The sequence below is a fragment of the Lactuca saligna genome, chromosome 1 (assembly GCF_052625555.1).
Source record: "Lactuca saligna cultivar CGN05327 chromosome 1, ASM5262555v1, whole genome shotgun sequence".
NCBI classification, from domain to species: Eukaryota; Viridiplantae; Streptophyta; class Magnoliopsida; order Asterales; family Asteraceae; genus Lactuca; species Lactuca saligna.
In genome coordinates this window covers 9821381-9835019 of record NC_136417.1, presented here as the reverse complement: position 1 = coordinate 9835019, position 13639 = coordinate 9821381, and the positions used below count along the sequence as shown (strand labels likewise).

The window sequence follows — 13639 nt, the reverse complement described above, 5'->3', positions numbered from 1 at the left end:
GCCCCGTGGGCAGTACTCAGCAAACATGAGCTCCTTCAAGCTCTCCTAACCCATAGCATTCGCTATTGGCAGGGTTAGGGATTTGACCTGACTATTCCACTACGACAATGCTCTGTCTGTGAAGGTGCAACCAGCGAACTTCACCTTGGTCGCTTCCGAGGATTCGCCTTCCTACGATCAAGGATAGAACCTGAAAACATAAATAATTGGGTAAGCACAAAGTTTAGTGAGTTTCCCAACGTATTATCATCCATAACGGGTCCAAATTCATCATATTGGAATACTTTGGCCCAATTAGTCATCGGATTGGAATGCCAACATGTAACTGGTCCAATCGGTCATCAGACTAGAATACCCAGGGTTTGTCGGCGTGCTGCCTTAACCTAACCGCTCTTCTCGAACCTCTGTGCCTACGACTTATAGTCGACCCGCACCAGGTATCTTGGCCTACAACATATAGCAAGACCAACTCAACCTATCCCACCACCATATGGCTTCCCACGTAAGATGTAAGAAAAACCTAAAGAAATCATTCATAAGTACTGATAAGTACAAAAATAAAAATGATTTATTTTGCAACAAAAAAATATGGACTAAATGTGTATAAAAATATTAATGACTAAATATGTACAAAATAAAAAATATATTACCCTATTAAGTTATTTTACTGGTTAACTTGAAGTAGCCGGTCATAATGACTAAATGTATACAGTCTAACAAATTGAAAGGATAAATGTGAAAGAAAAAAAAAATCAGTTACTAAATGTGTACAAATCAAAAAATATATTACCATTTTAAGTCATTATCCCTTTTTCATATATGCACTTTACTATCAAAAAGTTCATCATCATATTTGTCACCCAAAAGTTTATTCACTTGTGTTTTTATAATGCTATTTGCATTGATATTTTTGGGTTTTAGGATCATTTGGAAGAACCCTTGTAATCGAGCTTTTAGGACTAGTCATAGGTTTCGTAAATTTTGGATAGGTAAGTAGTGCCTACTCGTATTATCAACAAAAAAATCCGATTAACATTGTTCAATATATATATATATATATATATATATATATATATATATATATATATATATATATATATATATATATATATATATATATATATATATATATATATATTGGAGGGTTCAATTGAGAAAAAAAAAAAAGGTTGAGAATAGGGGAATCATTCTCAGACACTCATTTATTTTTACCGTAAAAGCCTCCGTCTTACCAGCGGAAATGGGAAATGAATAGACATGTGTTTTCTAACAAAACATATTTCCTTAAACTATGTTAACCATTATCTTAATATATACAAAAACACAGTTTTTTTTTTGTTTTTTTAATTTTTAGAAGCTATTTTTATCAAAAAATGATTTTAAATATACCAAAATTCATGATTTTTTTGTCTACAAATAGACATCCATATTGATATAGTTTTAAGATAAAATAAAATTTTTATTTTTTTTATATTTTCAGCTATCGTTATTCATAAGTGAATAAAAATGCATCAGGTTTTATTACAGTACATTCGTTATTCACTTATGAATAAAAAGTATGATTTTTTATTTACAATTTAAGTATCATTCATATATGAATATAACATATAATAAACATAGTATATTCATATTTTAATATTGGACGATGCATTCACTTGTGAATATTAACATGGTATATTCACTTGTGAATATTAGATGGTATATTCACTTATGAATATTAAATGATATTTCATATGTGAATATTACATAGTATTACATGGTATATCACATGTGAATATTAAATAGTATATTCACTTATGAATATTAGATGATATATTCACTTATGAATATTACACAGTATATTCACATATGAATATTATTACAAGGTATATTCACTTATGAATATTTGAAGGTATTTTGACAAATATATATATATATATATATATATATATATATATATATATATATATATATATATATATATAATTTTTATATGTTATTCACATATGAATAACATACAGACTTGCATATTTGTTTTCTGTTTTTAATAATCATATACTGATTCATGTGAGAAAACATATTCATATGTGAATATAACGTAGTAATTTAGTTTATGCATTTCATCAAACAGTTAGAGTGCATACAAGTTAACTATTTTAAAAATGTTAAAAACATCAAGTTATCAATTCCAAATCATCATATACTTTCGATTTCGACTTCAGATGCGCCATCTTATGTCTGATCGATTTCTCATTTTGATTTTGATTTCCGAAAATCCGATTGGGAACCTTTGAGTACCGATTCTGAGTCTTTCAATGTCGACTGTGACTGCGAGTCTAGAACTCCGATTCCAATTTCATGAGCAGCGAAGAAATTCCGGTTTAGTTGAAGAAATCTAGATGATTATTGAAGGTTGGATGAAAAATTTTGATGATGAACGAACTGTTATCGAATTCTCTATAGTTACGTATTTGAGATTGAAGGTTATTAACAATATTTACAAGTTTGCCACCATGTCTTTTTATGCTTATATTAAATGAGTGGTTGAGAATGATTCCTCCATTCTCAACATTTTTTATTTTCTCAATTTAACCCATCTCTCTCTCTCTCTCTCTCTCTCTCTCTCTCTCTCTCTATATATATATATATATATATATATATATATATATATATATATATATATATATATATATATATATATATATATATATATATATATATATATATATATATATATATATATATATATATATATATATATATATATATATACACACTTTTGAGTACCATTTTAGTTGTAAAGTTTTTAGTAAAGGACATATAGAATTATAGTTTAGCAATAGTTTTGTTATATATATATATATATATATATATATATATATATATATATATATATAACAAAACTATTGCTAAACTATAATTCTATATGTCCTTTACTAAAAACTTTACAACTAAAATGGTACTCAAAAGTTTACAAAAAGTACAATATCCCCAGTTTCAAAACCGGTAGATAGAGTATGAATAGATCTTTGTTCAACATTTTTGGTAGGATTTTTGTTTGCATTTGAGCAAGGTCTTCCCGAAACCGGGCATTTTAGTAATTTCTAAGACTTTTGTGTGATTCCTACTATTGTGCTGAACTTCAGGGGTTGGTCATGTTACATATCCCAGAAAAAGGAAAGCGAGTATAGATTTGTTAGCCCACTAAACTACGGCCCAAATTTGCCGACGAGTCAGTCTCCCCGCTCCGCCGTTTATGCTTTATATCCCCCGCACCCCTAATTTTACTTCCTGATCGAGTCACCTGAGGACTATTATTTCATTATTCTCTCTATTTCCGGCATCAATACCACCGTTAACCGGTATCTATGGCGTTGAACAACGGATTGAGATCATGCGCTTCAAAGCTGTTTGTCTCTGCCGAGTCGTCTCTCGCTAAGTCTGGTAAAAATCCCTTCCCTAATCTTATTTATAAGGTTCTAGGTATTAATTTCCCCTCGATATAACATTGAATTGTGGTATGTGCTAGATTGATTTGACTTTTCGATATTTATATGTTTGTATTTCGTAGCGTACTAAACGTACGGTGGTGTTGGTTCATTCGAATCGCACTTTAATGCGATTTTGTCTACTGATCTATGTGCACGATGCTTACTGTATTGTGTATAGATCTGGCTGAATCCTATTGATTATAACATGATTTTTTTGACGTATTCAACTGTTCATTACTTTGGTTTGCTTTCTGTGGAAAGACTTTATTCTAAAAGTGCTTGTGAAAATTCGCCGTTTTGGGGTATGTGCAGCATACCGTTCAAGTTGGAGAAATGAATCAGTGATTCTTTTGTTTTTAAACCAGCAATGCTTACCTTGTTTATAAACTTGAAAACAAAAAACATCATCATGTGACGATTAACTTGCATCATATTGATGTCTAAAAGATTTTAATTGTTCCAAAATCTTTCAGCTCTCTGCATCTATCAACGACATCAGTCATGACATTTTGGTTCTCATACTAGTGCCCCTTTAAACTCTACCTCTGAGGTGGATATGGAAATTGAGAAAAATTTAAATGCACAAGTCAAATTCTTATCTTTTAGATAGATAGCTTTTATAATGGGATCTGTTTGTTACTTGTTAGTGCTTCAAAGTTGAATATTTTACAAAACTATTGGTTCGTTTATATTTATCAACCATATTTTAATCCTTGTTACAACAATTTCTTCACAAAACATGATATGATTATATGACTATGTATTGGGTGAGTAGATAATATGGGAATTTTTTTATGCAGTACAAAGAGCGGGTATCCATTCGACTGGAGCAAAGAGAATGGGAGGACATGCACATGGTCATGATGAGCCAGCGTACTTGCATTCAAAGCATATGTACAACTTGGACCGCATGAAGAACCAGAAGCTGACCATGACTCTTGGTGTTTTCACTGCTTTCAGCATTGGTGTTGGAGTACCAATTTTTGCTGTTGTCTTCCAGCAAAACAAGGCTAAATCTGGTTGATCCCCCCCCCCCCCCCCCCCCCCTCATTACTCTTTTCTTTTCCCCTTGTGTTTAATCTCAATAATGCAGACGACTTAATGAATGTCTTGTTGCATGTTATACGTTTTCAAATCATTTTCATTAGATTTTGACATGTGATGTTGTTTCAGCATTATTATGGAAATTGTTTTTTTCTTATTGTTGCTTCTTTTTCGGTGTATTATGTAATGTGATTTCTAGTCTCTTCTTCACTAAATATGTTTGATCTAATATAATTTCAGAAAAGCACAACATGATTTTGTTGCTTACAGAAAAACCCTATTATTAAATGTCTTGTAACAGACCTGCACAACCTATTATAGACATCTTATTGAGAACACAATTAGAGGTTTCAAAAGGGGGGATTTTAAGGGGCATAAAATTTATATATTGGTTTTCTTTTGGTAATCAGTTGTTTCTGCCATTTTCCGTATAGTATATGTTGATATTATTTTTTTGTGCAAAAATTTTGCAACTTCTGTGATTGTCTAACAACTAACGAGATTGAAAGCACACTGAATGTTTATTCTATAATGATTTAGGGTTCCAAGGGGCTGTTTGGTAGGATCTGCATTTATAAGATCTGAACTTTTAAGATGTCTGAATTTTAACATGCAGTTTGGTTGGAAGTTCTGAATTTTTTGTGCTGAATGATAAAAATGACCATTTTATCCTTCTGTGTCATTTCTTTCAATTACAACATCATGCCCTGTAAAAAAAATTTACATCAAAGTAAGATGCTAGAAATGAACATCATGCATGTGATTTTTTTTCATCAAAGTACAAGTGTAAACTAAACAACAAAATATTTCATTATAGTCATCAGCCAATAATTTGGTCAACATCACACCCCATACAAGGTTTACATGAAATAATGCATATGATCTTTTTGGTTCTTGAACATGTGGGAACCATGGTTACAAAGTTAATTAAATTTTAATAAAAACTCAAAATTATTAATAAATAGTTTTAAATATTATTAGTTAAAGGATATTTTTCTAATTATATAAATTATAATTGTTGATTTATATAAATACATATATTATAATATATTAATATGTATTAATTTTATTTTAATTTAATGTAATTAGAGTTGGAAATTTAAATTTTAAAATTTAAAATGGAGAATCAATAATAGATTGACAAGTGATATTATATTAATTAGAAGACCTAATAGATGACGTATAGTAAAAAGAAAATAAACATTCATTTATTGAAATTATTAGAATCGGGAAATTTATTATAGAAAAAAAAAAGTTATTTTCATTGGTTCTGTTTAAGATAAAAGCATAAACGTTTTCAAATTTAGTAAGTTTGACTATTGCACAAAATTACTAGCTCACAAATTATAGTTAAATAAATAAGATCGAACATATACAAACAATGGAATATACAAATTTATATAAGTTTTTTTTTTTCGTTTTTCCTTTTGATAAAAATTGTTGTCATCCTTGAGTGCATCCATTCATGCATGCGAGTCCGGATAAAATACAAACTAGCAGAGATGACCCATGTGTTGTGCCTGGTGTATTAATCCTATATTTCCGACCGAATAAGCTAATATAAGATGTTCATATGTAAAATTATTTTCGTAATTCATATATTTTAAGATATATACACGTAAAATAATTAAAAAGACAAATGCAAAGAGAGGAGATATCTAATAAAACAAATAAAAAATAATTATAAACTAGAAGCTAAAATGAGAAAAAGACAACAATGAGCCTAAAATGGTCATTTAGAGAGATTTAATTGAGTAGGCAACCAAACATTCAATTTTTGCCTAGCATGATGTATACATAAACATTTCAAACTTAGACCTAAAATAAATAACAACACAAACCACATAGACCAAAATTGTACTTTACTCATTTTTTACTATATAACTTATTAATTAAAAACTACAATAACCAAAAGTGAAATTTCCTAAATTAGAAACTACAAGGTCAAAAGCTCTAAATAATCTATTTTTTTTAGGAAGTAAATTTATAAACTAAAAATTATAGAGACTTAATTAAGTCATTGTAAACTACAGGGACCAAAAATGTAATTTTCTAAGCTAAAATCATCTATAAGGATCAAAAGCATAGTTAGGTAATTTCTTGTAAATCACTACCTCTTAATTACGTATATAGTTCTAATGATCCAAGCTTAGATATATGAAAATATCAAAAGAGTTGCAAAATATAACCCAAAGACTTTAGCCATTGTATTTGCTTCACGGAGAAACCTCTACTAGTGAGCTTCCTCAAGCTTTACATTTATCTTTCAAGCTTTCACTAGCACCGGTTTTGTAAACGTGCTTAGTGGGTTGCAGGGTTTTGTAGGTAAATCATCAATCATGTTATCAACTCTTTCAATCTTTACAAATTACAAAAGATGGAATATATGATATCCCTATGTTGTATGACTGAATTACATATTGCACGACTACAATGAAGGTATATCATCAAGAGCATTGTATAATTAAGGATATCCTCACTTTATTTGGTTGGACAAACTCCCCAAGCAAAGCCATGATTTATAAAATATAAAACCTTTATGGAAATGTTTTCTACATAATTTTATTTTTGGAATACGTGACACACACACAAAATCAGATTTGTACAGATGAAACGGTCGACCGCTCATGCTAAAGTCAAAATGTTACCGGTTTCCTCAAGTTTAGTGTTGTCAACACTGGGCTTTGAAATGTCGATTGTTGAAGCCTTGGAGGCAATAAAAACTATAAAATATGACTTGAAGAGCCACTTTGCCAACTTTCGAGACTCGTGATTTTAGGAAGCATCACTGCAATTGCAAGTATGGGTATAGGCCAGTACCCAACCATTTTGAAAGAAATTGGAATGGGCAGTTCTTGGAAGGACGAACCAGATCCATAACCTGTCTCATCGGTTCTTTAGATTTTGGAACCAACTTAGGTTCCATATACCATATTTTCATTAGTTATTTATCATTACCAAATTATAACCCATAAAAAATAACCACTAGTCCATCAAATAAATATAAAGTACCAACACTCAGAACTCACGGCTTTAGGGACCATTCACGTAAAATACTTGGAAACGAATCTTAACACACATTATTAATAACTTATGCCACCGTTCATGGCATAAATCATGTTATCAACTCTTTCATCTTTACAAAGATGTAATACATGATATCCCTATATTGTATGAAAATAACTTTACTAAGCATAAGGCTACTATATAGCTTATCCTGGACTGGGTCTTGTCATTACATGGCAAACACTGGTCATTACAGGTTAGACCATGGTGTATGTAATTTGCACCAAGGCTATATAGTGTCCTATGTTGCCTGCCAGTGGCAAATCGATCTCATAGGATACCGATGGAAAATTATGAATTTTTAACTATTGATTGGTCAAAGGTAAAAATATCACCACATGGCAAATTGTGGCAAAAATGATAAAATCCTAGCCTATGTGGCACACTTTTATCATTATCAAAACAATCATCACACCCTTTAGCCTAATTACTTATGTTGTTTGTTTTGATTTGAATAATTCAATTCTTTCAAGGGACGATAAAGTTCCTCAAGATGTGTGTCACATCAAACCGAATTACATATTGCACGACTACAATGAAGTCATAATGTCATATCATCAAGAGCATTGGGGAAAGGATCTCTCACTTTATTTGATTGGACAAACTCCCTAAGCAAAGCCAAGATTTATAAAATATAAAACCTTTGTGGAAATGTTTTTTAAATAATTTAATTTTTGGAAGACCCATCCCAACACACAAAAAAAAGTCAAATTTGTATGGTCTGAGGTCGACCGTGCAGATGAAACAAGGGAAATTCTATACATAAACCACCCACCACCACAACCCCCCCCCCCCCCCCCCCCCAAAAAAAAATAAATAAATAAATAAAAAATTGTGTAACCCCATGATGTGACGATTTATGTGAGTGAAGAGGATACATATAGTAGCACTCATGAAACAATTTGAAACAATTGTCTAAAGACCTCTTTACACACGGATATTATTAATAACTTATGTCATCATTTTCAGTATAATTCGTAGCTTTCATTAATTCCGAAAAAGAATCTTTGCCTTTTACTTTGATAATCAACGTATTCCGAATGAAATGCACTAATTTCTTTCAAACCTAAGACTTTCATCATAAGGTGCCCCAAAAAGAAAATATATTTTTTCCTCCAAAATGGAGGTGGGTTGGAGATGGTCTAATGTGTGATTTGGTTGCAACTTACTATAAAAGTAACAATGATTGGAGAGGTTGAAGCTTGCAAATAATGAACATAATCATGAGCCCGCAATGATTATGGAGGATCATCCATTTACAAAATGGTGAATTTGAATGAATCTTGCATAATTGAAATGGGTAAAAGATTTCCATCTTTGGTCAACCTTATCATCCATTTACAAAATGGTGAATTTGAATGAATCTTGCATGATTGAAATGGGTAAAAGCTTTCCATCTTTGGTCAACCTTATCAGTAGCAAAGTAGTTGTTACTTGGAACAGCTTCTTGAAGATTTTGGCAAATGAAATTTGTACCTTCACCAAAGCGGATTGCTATTTTTAAAACGCTTTCTTTGGCGATAACAGAAAAGGATGCATCTACAATTTCTTATATGATTTTTAGTGTTGTAAACTCTTGAAAGATGACATGCTTTGGTAATTATCAAGCTTTTAGACAATACAACATTATTTTTTCCTTATAAAAATGTTGGCTGTGACTGTGAGATGATTGAAATAAGTATACATTCAAAACTGATTGTATGCTTGAAATACAAATACAATGAGTGGCTTGTTTTTAATGTTCTGGTGTTGCATAAAACATAGCATTCCTTATATCTTGAAAGATACATACTAAAAAAAAAGAAACCCAAAATAAGAAGAAAAGCAGAATGCCATGCAAAATAGCAGTTACAAATTCAGAAAATGTACATATTTGGGCGGTTTAGTTTTACAACGGAAACATTTAAAAAAAAAAAAAAAAAAAAAAAATAGAAAGGCTCAAGAGGACGGACGGACAGACAGACATATATCAACAGAGAGAATGAAAGAAAGAATCTGTTTTGATCTAAAAAGAAAAAACAAGTGTGTAAGTAATTAATTGTTCTTAGCAAGAAGCACTCTCGGGAGATGGAAAGCTTCCCCTTGATTTCCATTGAGCAGCCTCTTCTCTAAGAAACAAGCTGTGAGTTGCCTGAGCAGCCTCTCCAGATATGAATGAAGGCAGCTTCTTTTATTATTATTATTATTATTTGCCTCCTCTGGATTGGTCGACAATATCATTGCGTTCACTGCATCCGCCAGGTTCTCTCTCTGTGAATCCTCCACAAGATATCCCAACCCCCCTGATTTCTTTGGATCCTCGTACGCCAATAAACCCGCACAGTCCTACACATTTTATATACAACAAAAGACATAAATACCCTCTCTCCTCATCCTCATCTGCAAACACTAATTAATTTACTATCAAGGTGATGGGAGTAACTAATTAATCACCTTAACAAGATCTTCATACTCTTTCAACTTGTAAAACTTCTCAAAATGACTCCTTCCATACTCCACAGCTTCCTCTAGATGCCCAACCTAATAAAAACCAAACAGATTTTTAGACAATTGACATAGATAGATAAGTCTTTAAAGTTGGAAATTTTATTTTACCCGAACTAGTTCAATGAACTTTTGACACTGTAGCATAAGACAAATGGCTGATGTATCATCCTGCACACATTTCTACCATATGCTTAATTTTCTTGTATGAATGAATTTGAATATGATTAAGCAACAGAAAAATCATTACCTCAACTGTCTCAGGGTACCACTCACGGAGTTTAGCAAATGCATCATCAATTTGACCATCTTTGATTAGCTTCAAAAAATATTAATATTAGTCAAGAAAGGAACATAATTTAAAGAAAAAAAAGCTACAAAGCCATCAATCAATGTTGTATTAAAAAAAAGTCATATTATAAGCATATACCATGTGATCCATTTCATACCTTTCTCAGAATTTTTCTGTGGGTTAATGCATAGGCGCCATACTCATTGAAGCCATTATCATGAACACCAGAGGTAATAGGAGGAATACAAGTTTGGCTAGCCTCATCCAACACATTCAGAGTTTCCTCATACCCATAATGTTGTAGGTAGGAACGAATAATTCTGATAACCAAATTAGTTTACATCATCATATTACTATTATGCATACAAATATTATAGATATACAAAACTATCTAAGAAACTGAACACCAGATTATCCATTAAACTTCCAATCCGATATTTAAATTTGATAAGGATCAGACTTAAACTAAATCCAATATTTGAACATACCCATAACCGGCTGCCTGTGGTATAAGTATTCTTTCAATAACTGCCTGTTGCTTTGCCCTTAATGTTGCTTCATATGCCTGTTCACCAATATAAACACCAAATCATGTAATATTGCAGCACATAAAAACTATCTAATATATAACCATTGCAGAAAGCTATCTGTAAAAACCAAACACAACAATAGAACTTGAAAAATGATATGTTACCTTGAGGTCAAAAATAAAGGGATCTTTCCCAAAGTTCACAATCACCCTGAAATAAAATAATACCATACAAAAGAACATCAAATTTTGTGGATATTAGGACACTGGCAAAATATCTCAACGACTCAATAAGCTTAAAACAAAAACAAATCATCCAATGAAATCCCAATACATATAACCAAACCATAAATTCATTTATTCAGGTAGCAGAACTCAAACTTATTTTAAAATTTAAATGAATATATATATCCAAAAAAAATGATAGCCCAAATTATAGATAAAGTATGATGAAAATTTGAACATTGAAAAGAAAGAACAAACTTACTCCTCATATTGACTATGAACAGCAATTGTAGGATATAAGCGACCTTTTACATCTTTCTCTACTGTTCCAACCACTTGACCATTTTTTCTGGCATCAGAAACAAATTACTATAAAATGTCTGAAAGAAGAACTATTGGAGAAGCAAATATAAGAAACTCAGTCAGTTCAGTTATTAAGAACTTAAGTAAGAATGTTACGTGAAGAAGAACTCGTGTGAGGTATAGTTTATACCACCACCAACCACATCACCAGTGGAATAAGTTGGGCCAAAAGCCTCTCCTTTTCCATGTCCACGATAAAGCAGCCCATCATCCCCATGGTATCCAAAACTGTTTGCTTCCCATCTGTCACAAACAACAAAGCCTTAATAAGTACACAATGCTCTAACAGAAAGAAATGAGAAACTAGGATTCCAAAATTAACATATGTAGCTTCCAGCAAGAATAATGGATGCGGAGCAACAAGATCAATTTGGGTAGAGGGATAGTTAAGCATTATGTTTTATGTTTCTGTTTTCAATTCTTTTTCAGTTTGATATTGAAGGGTGAGAGCAAGTGGATAAATAAGGTAGAGAGACGTATTGGGAGTTGTCATGGTTTTTATATTGAAGGATTTTCTTCTTTTCATCACATATGTCTTCTCATTTCATCTTCTACTCCGTGGAGTAGATAGAACCCCCTTGAAAATAGAAGAAAGCCTCATGTTGCAATACAGACCTACCCTCATTTGCAACATGATGAGAATTCTTATGAAAATAAAGACTGTGGTTTGAAGTTGAAGAATCATCACTATAGCGGTTACAGATTTTAATGCATCAAGCATAATTTACAAGTATCTAGCGCATATTAACTAACAAAGTGTCGATTATTTTGGATTAGATGAATACGCATCAAGGATGATCGGTTATTGCATACATACCCAGGTTGTCTGCGCATATGGAAACCCTCGGTAGTGAATCCAATTGCAATTTGGCCTTTGGCGCCAGCATTCTTGACATAAATCTCAAAGTAATAGAGAAGACGCTTGACAGGGGCGGGGCAATTGGCCTGAACAACACCCACATCGTGGCCATGTAAGTTCACGGTCGGGTACTGAACCGATAGCTTATTTGGCAATACAATCGAGAACCCGCCCGAACTGTTCAGGGTATCAAGCTCCGTTGGAACAGGCTCCTCCTCTTCTTCTAGTTCTTCGCATTCATTATCTAAATTCACCATTTCAACATCTTTTGCATATGAAACAGCTGCCTTCTTGGACTTCGATCTCCATAACTCCAAGAAATACGAACCTACGATGTCTTTTTCTTCTCGTCCGCCTTCGAAATCATTCACCATTTTCTCAGTCTTCGAACTAAGATTCAAGAACACACATGTATGAACGCACAAAACCCTAATGAAAGAGAAATCTTCTGATCAAGTTTGAAACCCTAAAAGTGGAAGATGTGTCTTACACTGAAAAAAAAAAAAAGGAATAGATCAAGAACGGAGTTTGATATAGTTTCAATATATTGTTATACGAGTATCGGCTCTCCTCCTATATATTGTTCTCGTAGAGTGAAATACAGAAAGTCTGTCTGTATTGCGTATGAGTTTAGCGTCTCTAGGAACGAAGCAATGGAAATGATCTTCGCTTGCTCGCCTGTAGGGGATTAAAACCAATTTTCATATTAACTTTTTGCATTATTAATAAATATGATATAGATTTTTAAGGAAAAATAAAGGAAAATTAAGTAATTTAACCACATTAAAGTATTTAAAGAAAATAATAAAAATAATCATTTAGTTAGGATTGGGACCAGGAAAATACATTGTTTTAACAAATTTCAAAACAACATTACAAATTTCTGACTACAATTTCGGATTATGAAAAAAAAAAAAAAAAAAAAAAAAAACCTTCAAAGTTTTGAGGAAATAAAGTTGTTTTTACTTAAATTTAACAAAAAACTAAACAAAGATAATAATGTCAATTATATATAATAGTAGTGTATAAAATTAAACTTTTTATTGAAAAACAATGGCATTAAACATTTCAAAATGTAATATTCTGAGTCCAAAAAGATAATAAAAAAAAAAAAAAAAAAAAAAAAAAAATCTTTGAAAAAAATACTCATCATATGAACGGTCCGAAATGAAAACACACTGAAAAAACTAGTTATATTAAAAAACGAAAAAATATATATTATTTTCTTTAAAAACCCCACTTACGATAGTTAGATTACTTAATTTTCCAAAAATAAATATCTTGATGTTATAAAACCTTTTCAGTTA

The 13639-nt window shown here is 31.5% G+C and overlaps 2 protein-coding genes across 2 annotated transcripts; one reads left to right on the top strand and one right to left on the bottom strand.

Moving 5' to 3' along the window:
• The first annotated feature begins 3194 nt into the window (after positions 1-3194).
• Positions 3195-4671, top strand: LOC145000645 (TonB-dependent heme receptor A). The gene is made up of 2 exons (XM_078959936.1): positions 3195-3423; positions 4271-4671. The coding sequence occupies exons 1-2, from the start codon at positions 3348-3350 to the stop codon at positions 4492-4494; spliced, it is 300 nt and encodes a 99-aa protein (XP_078816062.1). The 5' UTR covers positions 3195-3347; the 3' UTR covers positions 4495-4671.
• Positions 4672-9410: 4739 nt separating this feature from the next.
• Positions 9411-13015, bottom strand: LOC145000562 (ran-binding protein M homolog). The gene is made up of 11 exons (XM_078959842.1): positions 12823-13015; positions 12291-12722; positions 11570-11716; positions 11373-11459; positions 11051-11096; positions 10845-10921; positions 10514-10676; positions 10315-10383; positions 10176-10235; positions 10014-10100; positions 9411-9905 (listed from the first exon to the last, which is right to left on the bottom strand). The coding sequence occupies exons 2-11, from the start codon at positions 12704-12706 to the stop codon at positions 9615-9617; spliced, it is 1443 nt and encodes a 480-aa protein (XP_078815968.1). The 5' UTR covers positions 12707-12722; positions 12823-13015; the 3' UTR covers positions 9411-9614.
• Between the last annotated feature and the right edge of the window lie 624 nt (positions 13016-13639).